The 22,554-nt window shown below is 39.0% G+C and overlaps 1 protein-coding gene across 4 annotated transcripts in view; it reads left to right on the top strand.

Annotated features, from left to right (window-relative positions):
• The window catches only part of utrn (utrophin), a gene marked incomplete at its 3' end in the record, with an annotated part of 241,125 nt that overhangs the window by 211,817 nt on the left and 6,754 nt on the right, over positions 1–22,554 (top strand). For 3 of the 4 annotated variants that reach the window (XM_081386596.1, XM_081386598.1, XM_081386597.1), the window contains 5 exons: positions 1,392–1,430; positions 1,685–1,750; positions 8,567–8,632; positions 19,250–19,474; positions 21,005–21,224. In XM_081386596.1, coding sequence (XP_081242722.1) covers positions 1,392–1,430; positions 1,685–1,750; positions 8,567–8,632; positions 19,250–19,474; positions 21,005–21,224 — 616 coding nt within the window. Of the gene's footprint in view, positions 1–1,391; positions 1,431–1,684; positions 1,751–8,566; positions 8,633–19,249; positions 19,475–20,257; positions 20,482–21,004; positions 21,225–22,554 lie in introns of those variants that run through there. The other variant, XM_081386599.1, reaches the window with a different exon arrangement.

A 22,554-nucleotide genomic window follows, 5' to 3' on the forward strand; every position in this document is an offset into this window, starting at 1 on the left:
ATTGCGACTTTTTATCTCACAAATCTGACTTTTTTTCTCACAATTGCGGGTTTACATCTCACAATTCAGATATAGTCAGAATTGCGTGTTATAAAGTCAGAATTGTGAGATATAAACTCGCAATTGTGAGAAATAAATTCTTTAAATAAAGACGTAATTGGGAGATATAAAGTCAGAATTGCATGATATAAAGATTGCACAGTCGCATTTGTGTGTTATAAAGTCAGTCAATTCTGAGGATTTTTTTTTTCCTTAGCATTGGACTTTATAACTCGCAATTGCGAGTTTATATCTCATAATTCTGAGAAAAGATGTCAGAATCTTGAGATATTAACTCACAAATGTGTTATAAAGTCAGAATTGCAAGATAAAAGTCAGAATTGCGGGTTTATTGACACAAAAGGCATTTTCTTAGTATAGTCCTATGCTGTGACTGACTCTAGAACCATAAAATACACCAAAAAAAATTTACTCTGTAAAAACATATTAATGTTTACGTTTAAATGTTGCCAAGACGTTCATATTGTACGTTACAGCATCTATCCAAACGTATAAAAAGTATGTTTTGTACACTTAAATGTTACGTATTAATACTTACTTAATAACAGTGAGACCAGGCTGGATATGGATATTAATATGAATGTCCCTGCTTTACGATTTCACAAAAAAAGGCAAACATTAACCGATCTAACCTTGAATTTCTCCTCTTGCAGTTCTGGCCTCATGTATGGTCCTCTTTAAATACAAATATGACAGTTTTCATCATGGGTTCACTAGGGTCTCCAGCTGATTAAACTCAGAGCAGAGCGTTTGATCTTCTGTGCTCTGCGCTGTGTGCGATCAGCAGCAAGTTTTCACTTTAAAAGACACTGAAGTGGAATTAAAATAAATGACAGATTAAAGAGTGGTTTGGAAATCTGATCCCCCTAGTTCTGAAGCCTGTGTGCGCAAAGATGATGTGATTGACACGCTCACAAGAGGCTTTATTAAATGGATCATCATTTAATCACTCGTCTGATTCTTTTTTTTTTCTCTCTTTTTTTATTGAAGTCAAAACCAGGCCTTTATTAAAATGTTCATGATGCTCTTTTCCATACAATATAAGCAGAGAGTACCAAAACGCACCATGAAGGTAATAAAGGTATCAAAGTCTCATTAGGAATCATGCTATGAATCCAGAATGACAGAAATCTCTCAATATCCTGCACTGCCCCCTACAGTACTGGAGGAGTATTTCAGCCAGGACACTTCTTCCACATCTTTGTTGTCTGGATCTGATCTGACCTCCAATTTGTGTGACCTCTGACCCTAAAAAATCTGTTCCTCCCTTCCCCTACCCCCCCACCCCCCTCCTTTCCTCTTGTTTTTGTATTTGTTTCTCCCTCCTGCAGTCCGGTCACTCTCATCAGCATGTGTCCAGAGCAGTACGAGTGAGTATCTTCAGTCAAGCATCAGTACAGCATGCTGCTCACATCAGTGCACGCGCAGAATGGCAGATCCACCCTCGCACGCCCCCCTCCACCCCGTTTTAGTTTTTTTAGCATTGTTTTTGTCTAACCTTCTTCCTCAGTTTGTCCGTCCCAATAACACACGGCCTTCACTGTAGATCATCAGACATGTTTAATGTTTGTCGTTGATTTATTTTCGGTTGTGTTTTTGTTTATGCTTGTGTTTTTGTTCGTAGGCTATCGCCGTCACCACAACTCCCTCATGACGACACGCATTCACAGATAGGGAAGTACGCCAGCAGGTCAGTATATCTCACTGCCAGCATCACAGTACACAAACCACACTGATGTATACACTATAGAATAACACAAGACTAACACTGGTGTTGTTTTGAATGGGGAAAAATGCAACGCTCAATATGGCGGAATAAAGGCCCGTTCACACCAAGCACGATAACTATAAAGATAACGATAAAGATAACTATATATGCGTCCACACCAACGATTGATAACGGTCTTTTTATTCTAAGCATGCGCGCGCCCGGATGATCCAGATCCATTTTAAATGCGCGAGACCTTTAAATTAGAATGTATTCTGATTGGCTGTCAGTGTTTTATCGTTTGACAGCTGGAAAAAAATCGTTCTGAAAGTGATCCCAACGATATCGTTCCTCATATCTTTATCGTTATAGCCTTGTGGTGTGAACTCTGTTATTCTTTAATATGGAGAACGATTTTTAGAATTATATCTTTATCGTTATCTTTATAGTTATCGTCCTTGGTGTGAACGGGCCTTAAGTCCCGCCTTCTAAATAAGAGCCAATCGGCGATTGGTGAAGTCATCGCATCACTGCAGCCGTTAGAAGCTCTGGTTCCCATGGAAACAGTCAGACGCACTTCCACTGCGCATTAGCTTGATCCAGCCTGAAAAATGCTGTTTTCTGTCATGATTCGAGTGTTTAGAAACAAAATTTATGAGACAGTTGTTGTCAGATTTCATTGGTGATTTCAAATATGAAATTGAATCGTAAGCTTGGCGAACAGTTTTGGAGAATTTGATGTTTCCCCATTCAAAGAGACAGGAGCTGCACTTGCTGCCCGAGAGGCGTTTCAAAGATGGCCGCCGAGTGAAATGACTTAAAGGGACTTTGACTGTGCTCATATCATTTTATAAGTACCGTTATTACAGATGTCTGTCTAGTGAAAACTATGGATGTCAATCATTTAAATATCAAATGAATTGAAATGCTATCAATTGAATGCTGCTCCTGGAGGGCCACTGTCCTGCAGTGTTTAGCACCAACTTTCCTGGAAGTTTCTAGCTATTCTAGGGTCCGTGTCTCTACCATTGGAGAAAGGGTTACGGCTAACTTGGGTCACGTGTGCCCTTGATAACCAATCACATTACAGCATTGAAGTCATTGAATTTCATTCAGAGTTGTGCAACAGTCAATCAACTGTGCCGTAAACTGAACCCTACCTGTTGCTAAATTATCTGTGACCTCTCTTATAAAAAGCATTGATTTAGTGTAAACAAATGTTTAACCCTCTGGGGACCACAAACGCGCCCGCGCGTTTTGCTCGTTTTTTTTTTTTAGCAATGCAAATAAACACTAAATGCTCTGTTAATTTTGATCTTTCATTTTCGTGTAATACATCAATCGATCCTGTTCAGTTTCTATTTTTTTTTCTGTATACTCACAATAAAAATAAAGTGTTTTGCTTTTTGACAAATAAAGAAAAATTAACATGATGCGATTTCTGCCTTCTCTCTGTCAGTAAACTCCCATTTGAAACGCGTTCGAAAATGATCTATAACTCCGCGAAAATTCAGTCAAACAGGCAAACAAACCCACGGGCATAAAGCTTGAGATCGCATCTGTTAAATGAAGTCATTTATATAAAAAACAAATATTCTCAGCTTCTGTAATCTGTATAAAAAGAGAGCGACTCCTGTCGAGCTCATTACGAGCTAATTCACAGTAATGTGACCACTCCCCGGAGAACGCGTGCTATTCAAACGCAAATTCTGAGAACTATTTCAGACCTGTGAAACGCCCACATCAGCTGTAAACAAAGCACGTCGTGACTCCTCGCGAGTGAGACATTATAGCCTACCTTATGGAGAAAAGATTCCTCAGAACAGTGCTGATATGAGGAGCAATATCTCCTGATATGAGGAGCAGATCCCGCTGAGGAGTGAGGTAGGCTGTTTTCTTTTCTCACGTGTGGAATAACGTTATGGAATAACGTTAGTGTAGGATGTAAACCGCAAAAAGATGAATCGCATTTCTATAATATGACTCGCCTTTCTGTGAGATGAATGAAGGGGACATATTTGTAAAGACTGTTTAGCCTAAATATGAATCGCGCGTCTGTGTGCGAAAGAATAAACTGCTTTGCTATAGCCTACTGAGATGAGTAAAAATCGACTGGAATATGTTGAAATAAAATGTATTTGTATAAGCAACGTATTAAACTGCAAAAAAATACTATTTTTGTCAAAAATAAATTCATAGACTAAGATGTTAGATGTTCCAATGTTGGCTATATTCAAACTAATGAATTAGAGGTGGGCATAGATTAATTTTTTTAATCTAGATTAATCTAGATTAATTTTGAAATTAATCTAGATTAATCTAGATTAAAATGGCTCATTTGAATTCTGCCGAAGGCATTCAGAATATGTGTGCTACCCAAATAATGACTATAAAAGTAAGTCTTTGAGAACGGGTTTCTCAAGCCAGGTGGCGCATTAGACCAGGGACTCATCTCCTGTTTCCAAAATGCATCACAAACTGCTTGAGAAAGCTGTTCTACTCATAGACTGTAAAAAGTTACTACTGTACTGTTACCGTCCGTAGGCAACATTAGGTAGGCCTATGTTATTATCAACTACTATAGGCTATCAATTAGGGATGGGCGATATGGCCTAAAATCCATATTGTGATATACATTGCAGCCTCTTGCGATAACGATATTATAATAAAACCATTTCAGAACAGGTTACATAGACCCTGCTAAACAACTGCTAAATGTTTTTTTTTTTTTTTTTTTAAAGGGTGCATGTAGTTTTGAGAACATATATTGTGCAAAACTGTAAGTATACAACATAATTTTGGAGATAAATAAAATTTAAGTACACTAGCTGCAGAGACTTAAGTAGGTCTAATGTTTATTATGGCTTGGAGCTTATGAAACCCCAAATTTAAAATTAGAATATTCTAACTGATGTCTTTTCAGTTGAAAAGAAACACAACAACGATTCTTTAAATCGGGCGCAGACAGAGATATTGTTCTACACCACTCAGATATATTGGGAATAATACGCGCGCGCTGGTATTCAGTGATATGTTTCGTTTTGAATTTGAGGTGGTAGAACGGATTAGTCGTGTGTTAACTTACCGAACTGTTACACCACAGAGTCTACGTCGGACGGCTTAAATCCGAACCAAGTCCAAATAATGGATGTTGCACCAGCACCGATCTTTTACACCAGCTTTCACTTTCAGCCGTGTTTACTTAAGATGACGACGAATATGATGCGTTGCAGCCGAGTGTACCTCGCGGCCGCGGGTAGATTGCGTCATCATAACTTGTGTAGCTTGAGCCAGCTCCCAACCCAACTTGGAGAATAGATTAACGGCAATATTTTTTTATCGCGCGATAAGCTGCGTTAACGCCGATAACGGCCCACCACTATAATGAATACATATGATAAAATGTAGGCCTATAATCTTGTTTTTTTTTTTGTTTTTTTTTACAAAGAAAGAGTACACTTGAAATATTGTTGAAATTGTAATTATTGTTGTAATTGTAACATTTTTAATAAAATAGCAAAACATATTTACAAGAGAGATGTAAGCGAAATCTTAAATGGTCAATATAAGTCTTCTTCTAAATACATCTTTTGTCCTTGCATTGTGGCTCAGTCAGTGTCACACCTGAATGAATGGCTAATTATGCAGAGTGGGTGGGACATTGTAATCTAAGGTGTAAACTACTCCTCCCCCTCGCATATTGGCTTTCCAAGCAAAACCTGTTTTACACCATTTAAATCAATGTATTTTTTTTTTTTTTGTGAACGATAAAGCAAGACTATTTTTACATCATTTTGAAGCTAGAACTCAAAGGGACAATATCCATTAGTCAAAAGTCTTGTGGACACATATTTAATATGTGTTTTGTGGTCTTAATTCAGCAACTTTCATTTTAATTTTTTCCAATAACCACGCATAAACATTATTCTCTTAAAAATACAAACATCTACATACACGTTGCTCGCATATTATGGTAGCCCTGTTTGTGCTATATAGAGTGAATTTACACCTTTGCCATTAACATGTTTATAAATTACTGAAAAAAGCACAAATGTCAAGGCATGTCAGAACATCTCAAGGACCCCAAAAACAGCTTGGTCCCCAGAGGGTTAATGGCAAACTTGTTGAAGATTAAAGCCAATAGGCCTTTGAATCATTAAAGGATATTTTCCCACAAAAGCAGAATATTTAGCATAGTAAAACATAGATTAACTGGTTCAGGTGTGTTTAATTGGGGTTGAAGCTGAACTCTGCAGGACTGGACACCCTTGTACTGTAGGGTTGCCGTTTGGTTTAGGGTTAGTTGCTTATGACTATGCATAATTAACTGTCATTACTATAGTAAGTAACGTGTAACCATCAACTTACTTAAAAAAAGTGTTACTAAAAAGGAAGAATGAAAAAACAAAAAAGTAAGATAATTCAAAGACATCACATTATTGTGATGAATGCAAACTTTCAGTATAATAACTGACTGTTTTTGTCTGTTTTATTTCATATCATTGAACATAAGTCTGTCATAGGCCTTTCCTAAGCATTTTTCAAAAGTATACAGTGAATATAGATCTACAGGGATGACTTCAGAAGCTGGAAGACTAATGGTTCCTTCGAGATTTTCCAGTGGGGTTTTATAATGGGGGTTTTCAATTCATGAGTAAAATGTGGTAAAAATAACTTGACTATACTTTGATGTGTTGCTCTACAACATTTACTGCACACACTCACACCCCAAATTGTCTATCTAGTTACTTATTAAAATCGTACGTTTACAAAAATAAACATTTGAGCAAAAATGAACAAAAATCCGCTTTTTCGCTATGGGTTTGTGTAATTTTTGTTGTAGATCAAAACATCAAAAAACGTCTTCTGGGTTCTGTTGATCATTGATATTGTCATTGAAGTCGGCATAAAATGTAAGTTGCAATAGTATTTTCTTCCCTATTGTGGCGTATATCCGAGTGAAACCTTTCTGGAACAAGAACAAATGTAGGGCGGGGCTTGATTTTGTCTGTGGGGAATTGATTGGATGGTTGTGGTTTGCTATTGGTGGATCTTAAGTGAGTGACAGGCTATAGTCCCGCCCTCATCATCAGAGAAGGGAAGAGATGTCGCTGCAAGAGGGAGGGGAAGATATTTTGGTTAAAAAGTATGAGACACATGAATTTAAAAACAAATAATGATGTGCACTGTTAAATCATTTATAATAAATATTGCAATATTCCATGACATTTTTTTTTATTTGATGGCTTCATTCTTCCCTAATTAGCCCCAATAATAACTAAAATTAGTCCAAGTTACATGTACTGATTATTAGATATAATATGATCACTGCAAAAAATGCTGTTCTTACTTAGTATTTTTGTGTTGTTTCCAGTCCAAAAATCTAAAAATTCTTAAATCAAGAAGCATTTACTAGAGAAGTAAAACTACATAAGAAATTCTTTTTTGTTTTCAGATAAACAGTAAGTAACTTAAGTAATTTTTGCTTAAAACAAGCTAAATTATCTGCCAGTGCAGTAAGAAAAAAAAACTTAATTAAAAAAAACTTAATAAAAACATAATCTTAAAACAAGATTATTTTTCTTACTGCACTGGCAGATAATTTAGCTTGTTTTAAGCAAAAATCACTTAAGATACTTTCTGTTTATCTGAAAACAAAATAGAATTTCTTATGTAGTTTTACTTCTCTAGTAAATGCTTCTTGATTTAAGAATTTTTAGATTTTTGGACTGGAAACAACACAAAAATACTAAGTAAGAAAAGCATTTTTTGCAGTGATAATATATAATAATATATAATATTAGATATAATGACTAAAATACTAATATTTTTTGTAATTTCTGAATAATTTCCTGTTCTCTGTCATCATTAGCATTAGTAATAACAGTAATTCGGTCATGATTTGAGATCCGCTGCCGTCAGTTTGTCAGAGTGCATCACCGCAGGGCCAGACATGTGAAAGCGGCGACAGATGAGCAGTGTAAATGCACACACGCCCTGTTAGACCTCTGGCTCTCCGCCGAAGCCAATTTAATCTGGTGCCACATAGAGTATATTAGGCGCGTATCAATTCGATTTACACCTGCTCAAAGAAAAAAGTAGAAAACATACTACGCATGCACAAATGCACCAACTGCCTCCAGGTCTGACCTTCTACCCATAAAGACTTGAAAATGGATTTTCACCGTCAGCTAGATTCTCTCAATGTCACTATCACACACACACAGGCAGTTATTATGGGATTGTGAATATAGACTACGGCTGAAGCCCCTATCCCATTATAGGAACTCTATGAGACTGTAATCCATCGGGACAAGTCTTCAGTTCTGTGTGTGTGTGTGTGTGTGTGTGTGTGTGTGTGTGTGTGTGTGTGTGGGTGTGTGTGTGTGTGTGTGTGTGGGTGTGTGTGTGTGTGTGTGTGTGTGTGTGTGTGTGTGTGTGTGTGTGTGTGTGTGTGTGTGTGTGTGTGTGTGTGTGTGTGTGTGTGTGTGTGTGTGTGTGTGTGTGTGTGTGAGAGAGAGAGAGAGAGAGAGAGAGAGAGAGAGAGAGAGAGAGAGAGAGAGAGAGAGAGAGAGAGAGAGAGAGAGAGAGAGAGAGAGAGAGAGAGAGAGAGAGCACAGAGTTATACAGGATTGGAGTTTTATATTCTCATTGATCACCCAGCACATGAATAAACATGCTCAGCCATGGTGGAGTCTTGGAGGTACACAAATCCATACCCTACCTCCTTTTAATCCTAATAAACACTGTGATGCTGCCATGTTGGTCTCATGTTGGTGTCGATCTCTGTCCGTTCAGGTTGGCCCAGATGGAGCGCTCCAACGGCTCTCTGCCCACCGACAGCAGCTCGGCCACTGGAAGCATGTGAGTGTCCAAAACACACACACACACACACATTGAGACTTTATCCTAAATGCAATTATTTTCTTTTCATTTCAAGGCCATGTTTGAATTGAATACATTGGTGAAATGTTGACTTAACTTAAAAAAACGGAGGAAACCCATTGCCTTAAAATCAAGTAAATAAACTTCATGCGTAATTGAAAAAGTAAGTTATGTGAACTTGACAATTCCACATACCCTAATTTTTCAATTACGCATGAAGTTTATTTACCTAATAATTTTAAGGCGATGGGTCTCCTCCCTTTTTTTTAAGTCAGCTGATGTCTTTTTACAGTGTGGTAAATCAGCGCTCATGTGTGAATTAAGCGATTGTCTCCTGCAGTCTGACTGACCACAGTAATGACCCACATAAATGCAGCCATGTGTCGTATGTGCTTTGGTGGAGTCTGAATCAGATCCATCAGGTCTGAGTGCTGACAGAGAGAATCAAAAAGAGATATGGAAAGATGATTATGATGAGTGAGTCTGTGAAATGTGACTCAAGGTTACTTGCACTAAAACAGTTTCTTATTTTTTGACCTTCTCTCCTGTGTGTTAAATTAAGCAAGCTGAATTTGCTGCTGTACCTTTAATACTTTTGTAATTAAATGACCTCTTTTTTGATTGGTTGTCCTTGCTGAATCTATCTGAGTTTTTAGTCTAAATCACATGTGCTGAGGAGAAAAAAAAACTGAATATAATAATACATATAGACGACATGTTGTTTTAATGAATCACTCAAAAAGCCTCAAGAACTTGCAACAAATCGGTTTGAATCAGTGTAACGAATTATGTAACAGTGTAGCGAATAATGTCCGACTCATGTTTAGTTCAAGACATTCACAAAAGAGTTTTGTTTAAATAAATTGTATTTTAATAAAACAATGTCAAAAACATTTTGTTTATTACTTCCAAAAAGAATTTGTGATCTTTTGCAGTTTAGTCTCTCAACACATGGTCTATGTGGACAGAGGGGTAGTTTTGAGTTGTGAATGTTTGAGTAGTACGTCTCGATCTCGATTTTCCATCGTCTGACCCCTTCAAGGTTGGAAACCGTGAGACACTCTGACTTTTCATTTCTCTGCGTGATGAAAGAAATGAAAAGAATTAACTGAACGCGCTACTGATCTTTATCAAAGAAATGAACTTCCATTAGCGGTTCCTGATACACACACATTCATTCACTCTCACGCACTGTATTGTACACATGGGTTCATGTTGCCTGTGACATACAAACTCTTTATAACCAATTATAATGACTACTGAATATGAACGTAATTCATTTGATCTATTTTCTGTCCCTGTCAGCGTTTTTTTTATTATTATTATTTACCAACCAGCGGCAGGTTTTGATCATTTTCACAAAATTTTCACAGCTTCTATGTAGAATATTTTGTTGTATGAATGTCTGAGTTATGATATGCTGTTAAACGTGATGATGGCATTAGCTTACTTGAGCGTAAGCAATGCTGTTGTTGCTTGTTTCTGCTTTTTCTTCGCTTGTTTTTAGATCTGGAGATTCAGTACTCTTTCTAAAGATGCATAATAGCGCCCCCTGCTGTATAACAGTGTAAACATGGATTATAGGAAAAACTCGTTCATTAGAGCGATTGTTCAAAGCCGACGAGAGACATTCTGACTTTTAATGAGCAAAATGTCCTCTTGTTCCTCAAACAATACCTGGATATTGTCCACTAAGAGAACATTTCCCATTGAGAGAGTGTGCGTGTGTATCTGTGTGGTTGCTCACTGTTTCATCAGCATCGCAACCATGACGTTAATGAAGATTGTCAGATGATGGTCAGTTTTACCAGGACGAAAAAAATGTACACAATTATTTGTGACTTTACCGCTGTATAAATAGTGAGTTTCTGTTTGCTGACAGTTTGTAAAGTGGTGTTAAAATAATCTTATTAGCATCCCTCATAAATCTAATTACTTCTGCTGTCTCTTTCTCTTCCCTGTCTCTCTTTTTGCGTTGTTCTTCGGCTCGCTCTAAGTAGATGGAACTAATTCCATTCCTCCTGGTGTCCCACTAACACCTTGTTTATCTCTGTACCTAATGCATTAGCACACTCTTCGACGTCATATATTTGCTTGTGTTTGTGTCTGAGATGTAGAGAGAGAAGGTAGAGGACGCTTCATTATAATGTTTGTGATGGATTGGTGTGTAATAGCATTATCTGTTGGGTTTAATTGAGTGCAGGTGGGAAGATTTCCCACTTGAAAATGCCATTAAAACTCACTTGCTGGGTTTTATTTATTTATTTATTTATTTATTTTTAATTCTGGGGCTTTTGCCTCATTTTTATTCTACAGCTGTTCTAGACTTTGACAAGAAGTGATCATTGAAAAGAGAGGGAATGGGATCTGGGCTGGATTCAAACCATACTTTGTCCAGAGCAGTTGCTCCGATCTGTGCAGACTTGATCGGCACACGTTGCATGCCAGATTCAAATCTCCTGCATGAGCACCACTGCGTGACGTGTCCTGCATGTGTGCTTAAAGTGCCATGCTATTTTTAAAATTTCTTTTGTTTTGGAGGTCTCCTACAATAGGTTCACATACATCCAATGTCAAAAAACATTCAAATGCATCATCACCTCTTTTATCAGTCTTTTTCTAAATCCCTCCTTCCCAAGAGCCTACTCTGCTCTGATTGGTCAGATGTCTCAGTCTGTTGTGATTGGTCTACTCTGCTCTGATTGGTCAGATGTCTCAGTCTGTTGTGATTGGTCTACTCTGCTCTGATTGGTCAGATGTCTCAGTCTGTTGTGATTGGTCTACTCTGCCCTGATTGGTCACATGGCTCAGTCTTTTGTGATTGGTCTACTCTGCTCTGATTGGTCAGATGTCTCAGTCTGTTGTGATTGGTCTACTCTGCCCTGATTGGTCAGATGGCTCAGTCTGTTGTGATTGGTCTACTCTGCTCTGATTGGTCACATGGCTCAGTCTGTTGTGATTGGTCTGCTCTGCTTTGATTGGTCAGATGGCTCAGTCTGTTGTGATTGGTCTACTCTGCTCTGATTGGTCAGATGACCCAGTCTGTTCTGATTGGTCTACTTTGCTCTGATTGGTCAGATGGCCCAGTCTGTTGTGATTGGTCTACTCTGATCTGATTGATCAGATGGCCCAGACTGTTGTGATTGGTCTACTCTGCTCTGATTGGTCACATGGCTCAGTCTGTTGTGATTGGTCTGCTCTGCTTTGATTGGTCAGATGGCCCAGTCTGTTGTGATTGGTCTACTCTGCTCTGATTGGTCAGATGGCCCAGTCTGTTATGATTGGTCTACTCTGATCTGATTGGTCAGATGACCCAGACTGTTGTGATTGGTCTACTCTGCTCTGATTGGTCAAATGGCTCAGTCTGTTGTGATTGGTCTGCTCTGCTTTGATTGGTCAGATGGCCCAGTTTGTTGTGATTGGTCTACTCTGCTCTGATTGGTCAGATGGCTCAGTCTGTTGTGATTGGTCTACTCTGCTCTGATTGGTCAGATGACCCAGTCTGTTCTGATTGGTCTACTTTGCTCTGATTGGTCAGATGGCCCAGTCTGTTGTGATTGGTCTACTCTGATCTGATTGATCAGATGGCCCAGACTGTTGTGATTGGTCTACTCTGCTCTGATTGGTCACATGGCTCAGTCTGTTGTGATTGGTCTGCTCTGCTTTGATTGGTCAGATGGCCCAGTCTGTTGTGATTGGTCTACTCTGCTCTGATTGGTCAGATGGCCCAGTCTGTTATGATTGGTCTACTCTGATCTGATTGGTCAGATGACCCAGACTGTTGTGATTGGTCTACTCTGCTCTGATTGGTCAAATGGCTCAGTCTGTTGTGATTGGTCTGCTCTGCTTTGATTGGTCAGATGGCCCAGTTTGTTGTGATTGGTCTACTCTGCTCTGATTGGTCAGATGGCCCAGTCTGTTGTGATTGGTCTACTCTGCTCTGATTGGTCAGATGGCCCAGTCTGTTATGATTGGTCTACTCTGATCTGATTGGTCAGATGACCCAGTCTGTTGTGATTGGTCTACTCTGCTTCGCGTTGACATGTTGACAACATTAAGCAAACTTTTTCAGGCCTCAGCTACAACTACAGTGTTTGAGTCAAAGTAGATGTTGTTCACGGGCAGCCAATGAAGACCATAGGCTGGCGTTATGCAGATTTGGTACAAACCTACGTAGGTTCGAGCAGAAAGTAAGGCCGTGTGTCCACCAAAGTGTTTTTTTCACGCGGCTAGTGTGTTTTTTCAATTGTTTTCAATGGGAGCGCCGCGTTTTTAAAACGGCATGAGCGTAACGAGGTGCTGAACGTCTTTTTCACGCTGAAGCGCTGAGCGCTCTGCGTTTTTTACTGGTCGCCGAGAGTTGAAGAATGTTCAACTTTGGGTAAAACGCAACGCTCATCACTGTCACTTTTTACCCAACCGTCCAATCACAGTGGAGGAGGGGCGGGACTAATACCACACCGACCAACCGCCACATTCTGCTTGTACAACGTCAACAGACGACAACAAGCATAATAACGGAACAAAATCACTTAAAACAAGAGCCAAAGAAAATACGTTACATTGTATCGACATTTTAATATAGAATCCGCACAGAAACAAAATGTGTGAAATGAGATACTAGTAACACTCTCGCGGATATTACGTATCATAACAAGCAAAGTGTCTCAACTGAAAAAAACGCAACGCTGCCAAAACGCTCTCAAGTGCCCATAGCTAGGCGTTTTCAGCAGAGTGCCTAGCGCTTTCAGCTGGCTAAAAATGCTTTGGTGGACACACGGCCTAAGACTGGAATTATAGACGACTCATTTCAGCAGTTCAGAATTGATTCTTTCTTTTAGGTGGCAATACTTTTATTTGTTGTACACTTTTATCATTGAAACTTTGCCGACCTTTCACATTTACAAACAGCTGTATTACACACTACATGAAAGGTATTATCTGAAAAAGCATAATAAGGGAACTTAATCACTTAATCATGACAGCATTTATCATGAAAGAATCAGAATTTTTAGGGGAAAGAGGAGAAACAGGAGCAGCACAGCTCAGCGTATCTGGGCCACATGCACTAACCACTATGCCACAGCTCGCACCTCTGTGTTCTTTCTCATCCTCCCCTTCTCTTTCTTTATATGCATGCTCAGGTTAGCATTCTCATTTCCCATTTTTGTTGGCTCTGGGGTTTAGAGCTTATGAACTCTGTTTACACTCCAGCTGATCAATGCAGCCGATGCAGAATCACAGACACAAGCGGGACGTCTCCTTTACCCCTCCCTCTCTTCTCTCTCTCATCTCGTCTCAGCCCTGCGGCGATATACAGCAGCTGCCTGATGTGAAATCTCATCTGCACAGAGATAAGGGGAGCTTGCGATCGCTTTGTCTCCAATTTGTGCCTCTCTTTCCGTTCTCTCCCTCGGTCCAGTGGGAGATGTAGGCAGTGATGTGGTTTTCTGTCAGTGTCTTGTTCTTTAGACTGCTTTTCCTCTCTGATTGAATGCTTTCCAGATCTGTCTCTCCTTGTTTCAGTGTAATAGAACAAATACAAAGCTTTCTTCGTTCCTGACGCCTCCTTCAAAACTGAGTTCCTGTTCTGAGCTTTCTGAGGAGAGGATTTTCCTCATGGGTCCATCTGTCTGGACAGTTAAATCTGTTATATTTCAGTGCGTTTGGGCAGGCTAAACCTTTCTTTGTAGCTGAATTACAATTCACTGCTCTCTACAATACATACTGAGCAGTTTACGCTACGTTTAGCAAAATCTGTTGGTTTGAAGTCATACAGATTAGGGGGTTAAAGTGTGATGACACAATATTTTGTAAATAAATTGGAAATATAAGATAAAGTATAATATTTTGATACATATGAATGGATATAGTTCATCCAAGTATATTTGTAGAATAATTATATGTGACCCTGGACCACAGAACCAGTCACAAGGGTAATTTTTTGAAATGGAGATGTATTGCATGAAAGCTAAATAAATAAGCTTTAAGCTTTGTTTGTTAGGGTATGACCATGTTTGGTCGAGATACAACTATTTGAAAATCTGGAATCTGAGGGTGCATAAAAATCTAAGCATTGAGAAAATCGCCTTTAAAGTTGTCCATTTAGGTTTGCGCTTTTGCTGCATCCACTCACAAACATATATATTTAATATATTTACGGTAGGCAATTTACAAAATATCTTCAAGGAACATGATCTTTACTTAATATCCTAATGATTTTTGGCATAAAAGAAAAATCTGTCATTTTGACCCATACGATGTATTGTTGGCTATTGCCACAAATATACCTGTACAACTTTTGACTGATTTTGTGATCCAGGGTCACATATATTTGTTGAGAAAAAAAAAGCATGAATTTGGCTTGATTTTTCGTTCAGGGGTAGAAAATGGATAAATAGCTTGAATATTCGACTTCCACATGTAGGCAGGCATGAAACGACCTTAATTTGTAATTTTATCTGGGGCCGTTGGCAATCTTTGCCTTTAAAGGGGTTAAGAGTTAGTTGCCATTTTTTGATTGGTCTCTCATTGAAAACACATGCCTATAATAAGAGATCTTCACAGATCCAGTTTCAGTAGTAAAGGGCTATTAGAGTTGTGAAATGTATCAGCTCACTCCGGTGTGAGAGTTAGACAGGTAGAGTGAGTAATGGGCCGATAACAAGGAGATGGCGAGTGATTCCAGCTCTCTCTGTGACTTTGTTTTGCTAATGGACCTGCTGGGAGCCGCGCTCCTTTCGACAGCTCATATTGACTTAAATTAGTCTCTTTTATTGTTTAGTTTTTCTTCCAATTTTTTGACTGAAAAAAACCCTTTGTGTGAAATGAGAAAGCGCGATCGGAAAACCTAGAAGAAAAGAAATGAAGACAAAAGATTCATCGAGTGGCAGACGAAAATTGGGAAGTTGAAACTAAGTGAAAGTAGAGTAACATCCCTGAAAGAGAGACAATTGTTTCATAAGGAAAGAGGAACTTTGAAGTGAGTGTCTGTGAAGAATATTGTGAAGGTTATTCATTAATGGTGTTTGAGGAAAGTATCACTATTACATTTACTTTTAATGGTCAAAAGGGAACTTGGTCAAAAAGATAACATTGTGTACCGGTTTAGAGGCCAGTTCACATTGAACCAACGGCGACAAGACACGTTCATTGGGTTTTGTCTGATCAGTGTGTTACCCCTGCTTCTGAATCTGTTGCCATTGGTCAGTGCTTGTTTTCTCCAATTGAACATGTTCAATCAGCTTTTGCCAGGTCATGGAATGTCGGAAAAGTGGCGTACTCTACTTTGGTTGATGTCTGAATTGGCCTTAAAATGGGCAAATACCTCTCACATTGTCTTTAGAAACTCAACAAATCTAGTTCCACTTGCCATTTTCATCCTGCTAATTCATATCTTGGAAAACAGGATCTTGCTCTTTTCAAATAATAATGAATTGAAACGATGCAAAAACAACCTGTTCAAAAATCATCAACATCAGTAAATTCAATAACATGTGCCCGCCCACCTTGAACTAGTCACTTACAAGGTTAACCAGTCATTTACATATAGAAGTCTTAAAGGCACAGTAGCAGTTGGTTTAAGCTGGTTTAATTCGATCAGTGGTAGATAACTAACTAAATTATGTTTGGGGTGCAGAAATCCTTAACTAAGTGCACTTATGAAATGCTTCAAAAGTGCAGAATATGACCATTTAAGAGTTTGGCACACCATGCGCTCATCATTAAAGACTCCCGAGCTTGTTTTATACTGATCTGGACGTGTTGAGGCGAGCTCAGCGGGTGTCCTTCACAGAACAAGCGTATGATAATTACAGAGCTAATAAGCCGTTGCCTGGCCTTCCTCCTCAGAGGGAGGTCTGAGTCTCAAATCTGCACTGATGCTACACTAGAGATCAAACATGAAACTCTTTCCCTTTATTACTGCCATATGCAGTCGAGTATTTACTCTGATCAAGGTCAGACAAATGTACACGCATGGGGATATATCGCAAAAACTTGTGCAGATCAAAACAAAAAAAGTGTTTAAAAAAACAAACACTGCTTTTTAATGTATAATTAGTTAACAATTAAAAAAAAAAATAGAGAATTTTTCTGTGACTGATGGAAATGTCAACGGGGGAAAAAATACAAACTTTCTTTTAAGCAAACAATGCTTTTTTTCTCCCTTCCTAATATTGTTCACCCACACACACATTTTCAAGATATTTGAAATATGAGAGGTGGGAGTCTGGATGTTAATCTGAGCTTGTGAAACCTTGACTGTCAAACGCAGTTTCGGAATGCATGTATGTTTGTTATTTTTCAAATAAACATCACTGAGTGTTACAATAAAGAAGCCAAAGAAACCTTCAAGTGATCGTACCTGAAAGCAAGGCAGACAGAGAGAGCGAGAGGTGAAGTGAAGAAGGGATGAAGGGGAAGGAGACGGCAGTCGTCGGGGGAGTTTCTCCTGTGATGGTGTTTTAGATTGAATGTGACGGCTGGGACACAGACTCTTGACTGATGCTGTGTGGGGACAGATGTGACACCTGCGCACAGGTCTGTCTCTCTCCGGCCTTCTCTTTCATCTCTGTCCCTCTTTACACAAGCACTTCAGCACCTCTCTCAAATATCTCAAATTATCTATTTTTTAGTGTTTGCAGGACAGCACTGCACTGATATTCCTCAGATATATATATATTACAGTCATTATACATTATGTGAATATCATGAACACATATATAGAAAGAGTGGAATGAGTAATGTTTATTTTGCATATAAATAAGAACTTTTTAAGATTTTCTTTTCATTGTGCCTTTTGTTTTTATATTGTTTTATTAATAAACTAAGCATAAGTTGCATTCTGTACTCAATGTTTTCAACAAATTATACCTTAATGTATACTGTTGCAATTTAAATATGTCTTTATTATTATTATTATTATTATTATTATTATTATTATTATTATATTATTTATTGCTGTACTGAGAATGAGATTCTTTTGCAATTTGCTAATAAAAATCGGGGGGTTATGTGCTTAATCGCCATGAAAAATAATGTAAAATAGCCCTAATGATCCTTAAAATAGGCTTACATTTAATGCAATATGACCCAGATATTTCATAACAATTTTCATGTGAAGCACAAATTATGTAAGTGATATTTATTTAGTGTACAAACAAGTATTTAGACATTTAAGCCACACTTAAAAATGTCTGAACATCATTGCATTATATAAAAATATCAAAGCAAATGCTATTTTAAACACAAGCCTACTTTTCAAACTAAATCATTCTTAAACGTAAACTTTATTTGTGAAATGATAAAACAGATTAGTATTGAAAGTGAAGACAAAGGTAGGTAACGTAGTTACTACATGTACTTCTATAGTAATAACAGTAAATTATGCATAATTACAACTAACCCTAAACCAACTACTTTAAATAACCCCCTGTGTCACTCTTATCATCTTAGCTAAAGCTTCTGCTGCCTTGCAAGCGCTACCCTTTCCTTCAGGAAATGCAAATATCCTTCAGTTTGCTGTGTCCCAGCCGTGTTTGGTTGGTTTATTCAGCATCTGCTGGTGTTGGCAGGTTGTTAGCAGGGACCCTGTGATGCAGTGCCCATGTAATCTCTCTGATTAGTCTTTGTGTGTGTGCATCCAGATGAGTGTTGGATTCAGGATCAGAGCACTCACTCCACAGAGCATGTGAACACACACCTGAGACTCATTGTGCACACAGCTGTTTGGAAAGCACACATCCAAAACCTATATCTCCTGTCGGCTTTTGTGATCTCAGCGTTTGCATCCCGCTGTGGCGTAAGAACGTGTTAATTATGCTTCTGTCTGTTATAGTTTACGTGCTGTGACAGCATCAGCCTGGCTGTGGCTATTGCTAATGTTTGGGGTTTGTGCAAATCCCTAATGCAAAGTATTAAACTTAGGTGTATAACTTGTGTAATGGAAGCAAGTTAGTAAGAGCTGTGTGTGTAAACCTCACTCCCCTAGCGATTATGCTAGAGACTGCGGACTTTAGCGTCCTTGTTAGCGCATCCGCCTCCCATGCCGGAGACCCCGGTTCGAGTCCCGCTCGGAGCTGGTCGAGTAGGACCGGTTACACTTGTACCATTAATGCTATGGAAATATGAATAATATTTTTTTCAGTTTGTTGAGGAGAGGTATGCTATTACTTTTCTAAGCAAACGCTATTTTGTTATTTTTATGGTGGATAATGCAGGCAAGAAAAGACGGTATAGACCTCCTGTGAGTAAAACAAATCATTTAGACATTAATTTACCCCTTCAGCTGGACAGGTCTTAAATTTAAGGTAAATACTTTTCAGGAAGGAAATAGTTTTTTGTTTGTTTGTTTTTTCCTTCCCCTATGTTGTCTTGTGTGACATACTAGTATGCTGCAACCAAATTGCCTTCGGGAAATGAATAAAGATGAACTGAACTGAAAAATCACGTATCTAGAGGCCAGCATATTGAGACACTTTGACAAGGTGTTTTTTGTTTGTTTGTTTTTTGACACATCTTAGTGGCTAGTTTTGTGCAATCGAATTGAATGTAAAAATTGAATGTTTCTAACTCATTCTCTGTATTGTTCTGTAGGGATGAGGAACACACTTTAATCCTGCAGTACTGTCAGACTTTGGGAGGAGAGGGCTCATCCTTCAGCCAGCCCCCAACCCCCGCCCACATGTCCAGGAGCCCCGCCCACAACACCCACAGCCCCTCCCACCTGCTCCAGAGCCCCGCCCAGATCCTGCAGGCCGTGGAGAGGGAGGAGCGCGGAGAACTGGAGCGGATCATCGCGCGACTGGAGGAAGAGCAGCGGTAGGTCACTCATCGGTTGTGTAAAGAGTGTGTTACAGTGAAGTTATATTTCATAATTAAAAATCACTAAAATTATGCAAAAGCACATTTTATCAAACTACGTGTTGTAGTATGACCAGTAGGAGATCATTGGTGTGTGAACTGAATTTGGTGACACTACAATGTGTAACATTGCCTATTTTTGTAGTAACGCTTTTCGGGTTTGTTCTTGGCGGACGGTTCCTTCGGACTTGGCTCTCAGCCGCCTGCTCATAGAGATCAATTTATATTATAAGGCTTGTTTTGTGGAAGATTAGGTTGTAGCTCGTTGTCTACGTTACTATGATTGGAAAGAGGTGTCATTTGTGTTTTAACAGCGTTTAGCTCACGAATGAATGATCCAAGAGGTTTGAATCTGTGAATATATTGCCAACTTTACTGAACCCCTTGATCTAAGCACTGACTGTATATCTTTATACTTAAGTCTATTGTTAACATATGGAGCTGTCTGAAACAGCGCCAGCGGGACATTAAACAGAAGGTGTTTGTCCAAACTCACAACAGGTTTTGCAAGAGAACGCAAACATTTGGTGAAAGAACGCAAAGTTTCTCGGTGAAACGCAAAAGTTTTGCGGGAGAATGCAAAATACTTGAAAAATGTCCACCACCATGGACTAGTTTCTTAAAATCAAATAGCACTTAAATCAGGTTGGTCAAGCAAATATGCATATGTGCGGTCTTAAGGCCTGTTCACACCAACATGAATGTTTGGCATGACAATTCGATCTGATTTGTCTTTTTCAGACCAATGGGTGAAAACGGCAGGCTGAATGAAAGTGCAGTTTCGCTCTCTGACAGTAGATGGCGCTTATATAAAGAAAAAAACTGAAATACTCTGGGACACAGTGCACTATGTAACTTTACATTTCTGACACCCACTTATCACAGAGAAGAAAGGTAGTCAAACAGTATTTACACCTTTACAAACAGCTGTTCAAGATTTTTGTATTCGGGATAGAGTTTGTCAAACACGCTGCACAGACAGCCTCTGATTTTGCAAAATGTTGCAACACCAAGGGCAATATCTACAATGATAACGATAAAGATTTAGTTATAACAATCCCTATAAATGTAAAAGAATAGCAGAGTCCACTCACACCACAACTATGATGATAACAGCACGGAGGAACGGTATCATTGGAATCTCTTTTAGAACGATTTTTCCAGCTGATGAGTGATAAAAACATTGAATCCAACCTGCTAGTTAATGTGACAGTTACTATTATTCAGTGAAAGTGCTTCAGCGTTAGAAAGGTCTGGTTATGATTCACATCTGTTTAGTTGTATATCTAGTTCTGTTTTTGACAGAAGCCTAGCCGTCTAACAATAGGCTGAGGGTCCCTGTAGGTTCACTTTTCTTCATTGCCTTTCAAAGCCAGAACATAAAAGAACGGCCCCAGCATCCAACAGTCATAACTCAAACTCACAACAAACATAAAGCCCCAAACTCACCTTTATATATATGGCATATAAACACCTCTCTGTGTTCAGGAGCCTGCAGAGGGAGTACGAGCAGTTGCGGCAGCAGCACGTTCAGTCCGGCACAGGAGCCGCAGCTGTTAGCGGAGCGCCTGAGGAAGCTGACCTGTTAGCTGAAGCTAAACTCCTGCGACAGCACAAGGGACGGCTGGAGGCCCGCATGCAGATACTGGAGGACCACAACAAGCAGCTGGAATCACAGCTCTACCGACTACGCCAGCTGCTGCATCAGGTAACACGCTGCCTACCTACACGCCATTTTAAGGTATCAGAGGTTTCAAACATCTGCCTTCCAAAGGCTGGAATACACTACATGACTTCTGCCAAGATTTGTGGTGTCTTTAGGAGTCAACACTAGTTGCCGAAAGTCAAAGACTGTCTTCAGGTTTGAGTTGACAGATTTCACAAAAATTGATTGATTCATTCCAGTCTGAGCTGATATTCTGAGCCGATTTTATGTTTTCATACGTCATTTGTCATGCGTCTTTGGTGAAAACAAGCTCAAGATATGTTTTCACGTTTTATTCTGCGTCACACAATACATAAGTACAGAGTTATAGGGACTACAGAAGTTGTCATGGGCGTTAAACATCATCAGCCGAAGAGGTGAACTCATCTACTCATCTACTAGTCGCATTCACAGTTGTTGTGTTTATAATTGTGCTCTTCTAAACTATTCTAACTCACATTTGTAAATAAAGACTGAAAGAGTTTTTAGAAGCTTAGTGATTGTGCCATTGAAGTTGTGCCGCTGTAGTGTAGTTCGTTCATAGCCTACTTTAGCTTTTTGCTTCTGACTATTGAATTTAGGCTTCAACATTCATAAAACTTGAATTCACTTGTGAAGATAATCTTGATGTGTAAAAACCATTAACCTTTGTTGATCACAGAGCTTATTTCCTCCAATAATCTGAAATGAAAGTCAAATAAAAAATTCTGGCCAACAAATATGTCATCCCTGCAGCGCTTTATTGGAATAAAGCTCGAATCTTGTGAAGCCAGAATTAAAGCCTTGCATCTTATAACTGTCCACTTAGTGCCATTTTTTTTAATATGCATCATACCATCCCTGTGGTGTGAAGCTGAGACTAACATTCACCTGTCTCAGGTTCAGTTCCAGCTCTATTTCGCTGTATAATCTGCTATTGTTCCATCCTTCAATGGGCTTCATGGTTTAATGGGCAATGCCAGGGAGTCCAACAGCCGCCAATAGTGTCGTGAATCAAGCACAGGCGTTCAATGAGCCTTGATTTAGAGTAACAGTAATTTATTGGGTCTCCTGAGGGCCTGATTCACTGCACTGAGCCTCAGTTAGGCCAGATGGTCTTGTCAAAGGCTCTTAGCTAAATAAACACAATATAACTGGGTATCCAAAAAGGCCAACAAGACTGGCATTCCAGTCTGACATTTCTGGCTGCCTTGCTTTGACCTAGAGGAAGACTATAAGAAGTAATTACTTCTCACACATGACAAATAAATCTGTCTGTGAGGAACTGCTGATAATATAAAAAAAAAAATATATATATATATTTATATATATATATATATAAAATGCTGTATTG

The sequence above is a fragment of the Scardinius erythrophthalmus genome, assembly GCF_964197995.2.
Source record: "Scardinius erythrophthalmus genome assembly, chromosome: 15".
Taxonomy (NCBI): domain Eukaryota; kingdom Metazoa; phylum Chordata; class Actinopteri; order Cypriniformes; family Leuciscidae; genus Scardinius; species Scardinius erythrophthalmus.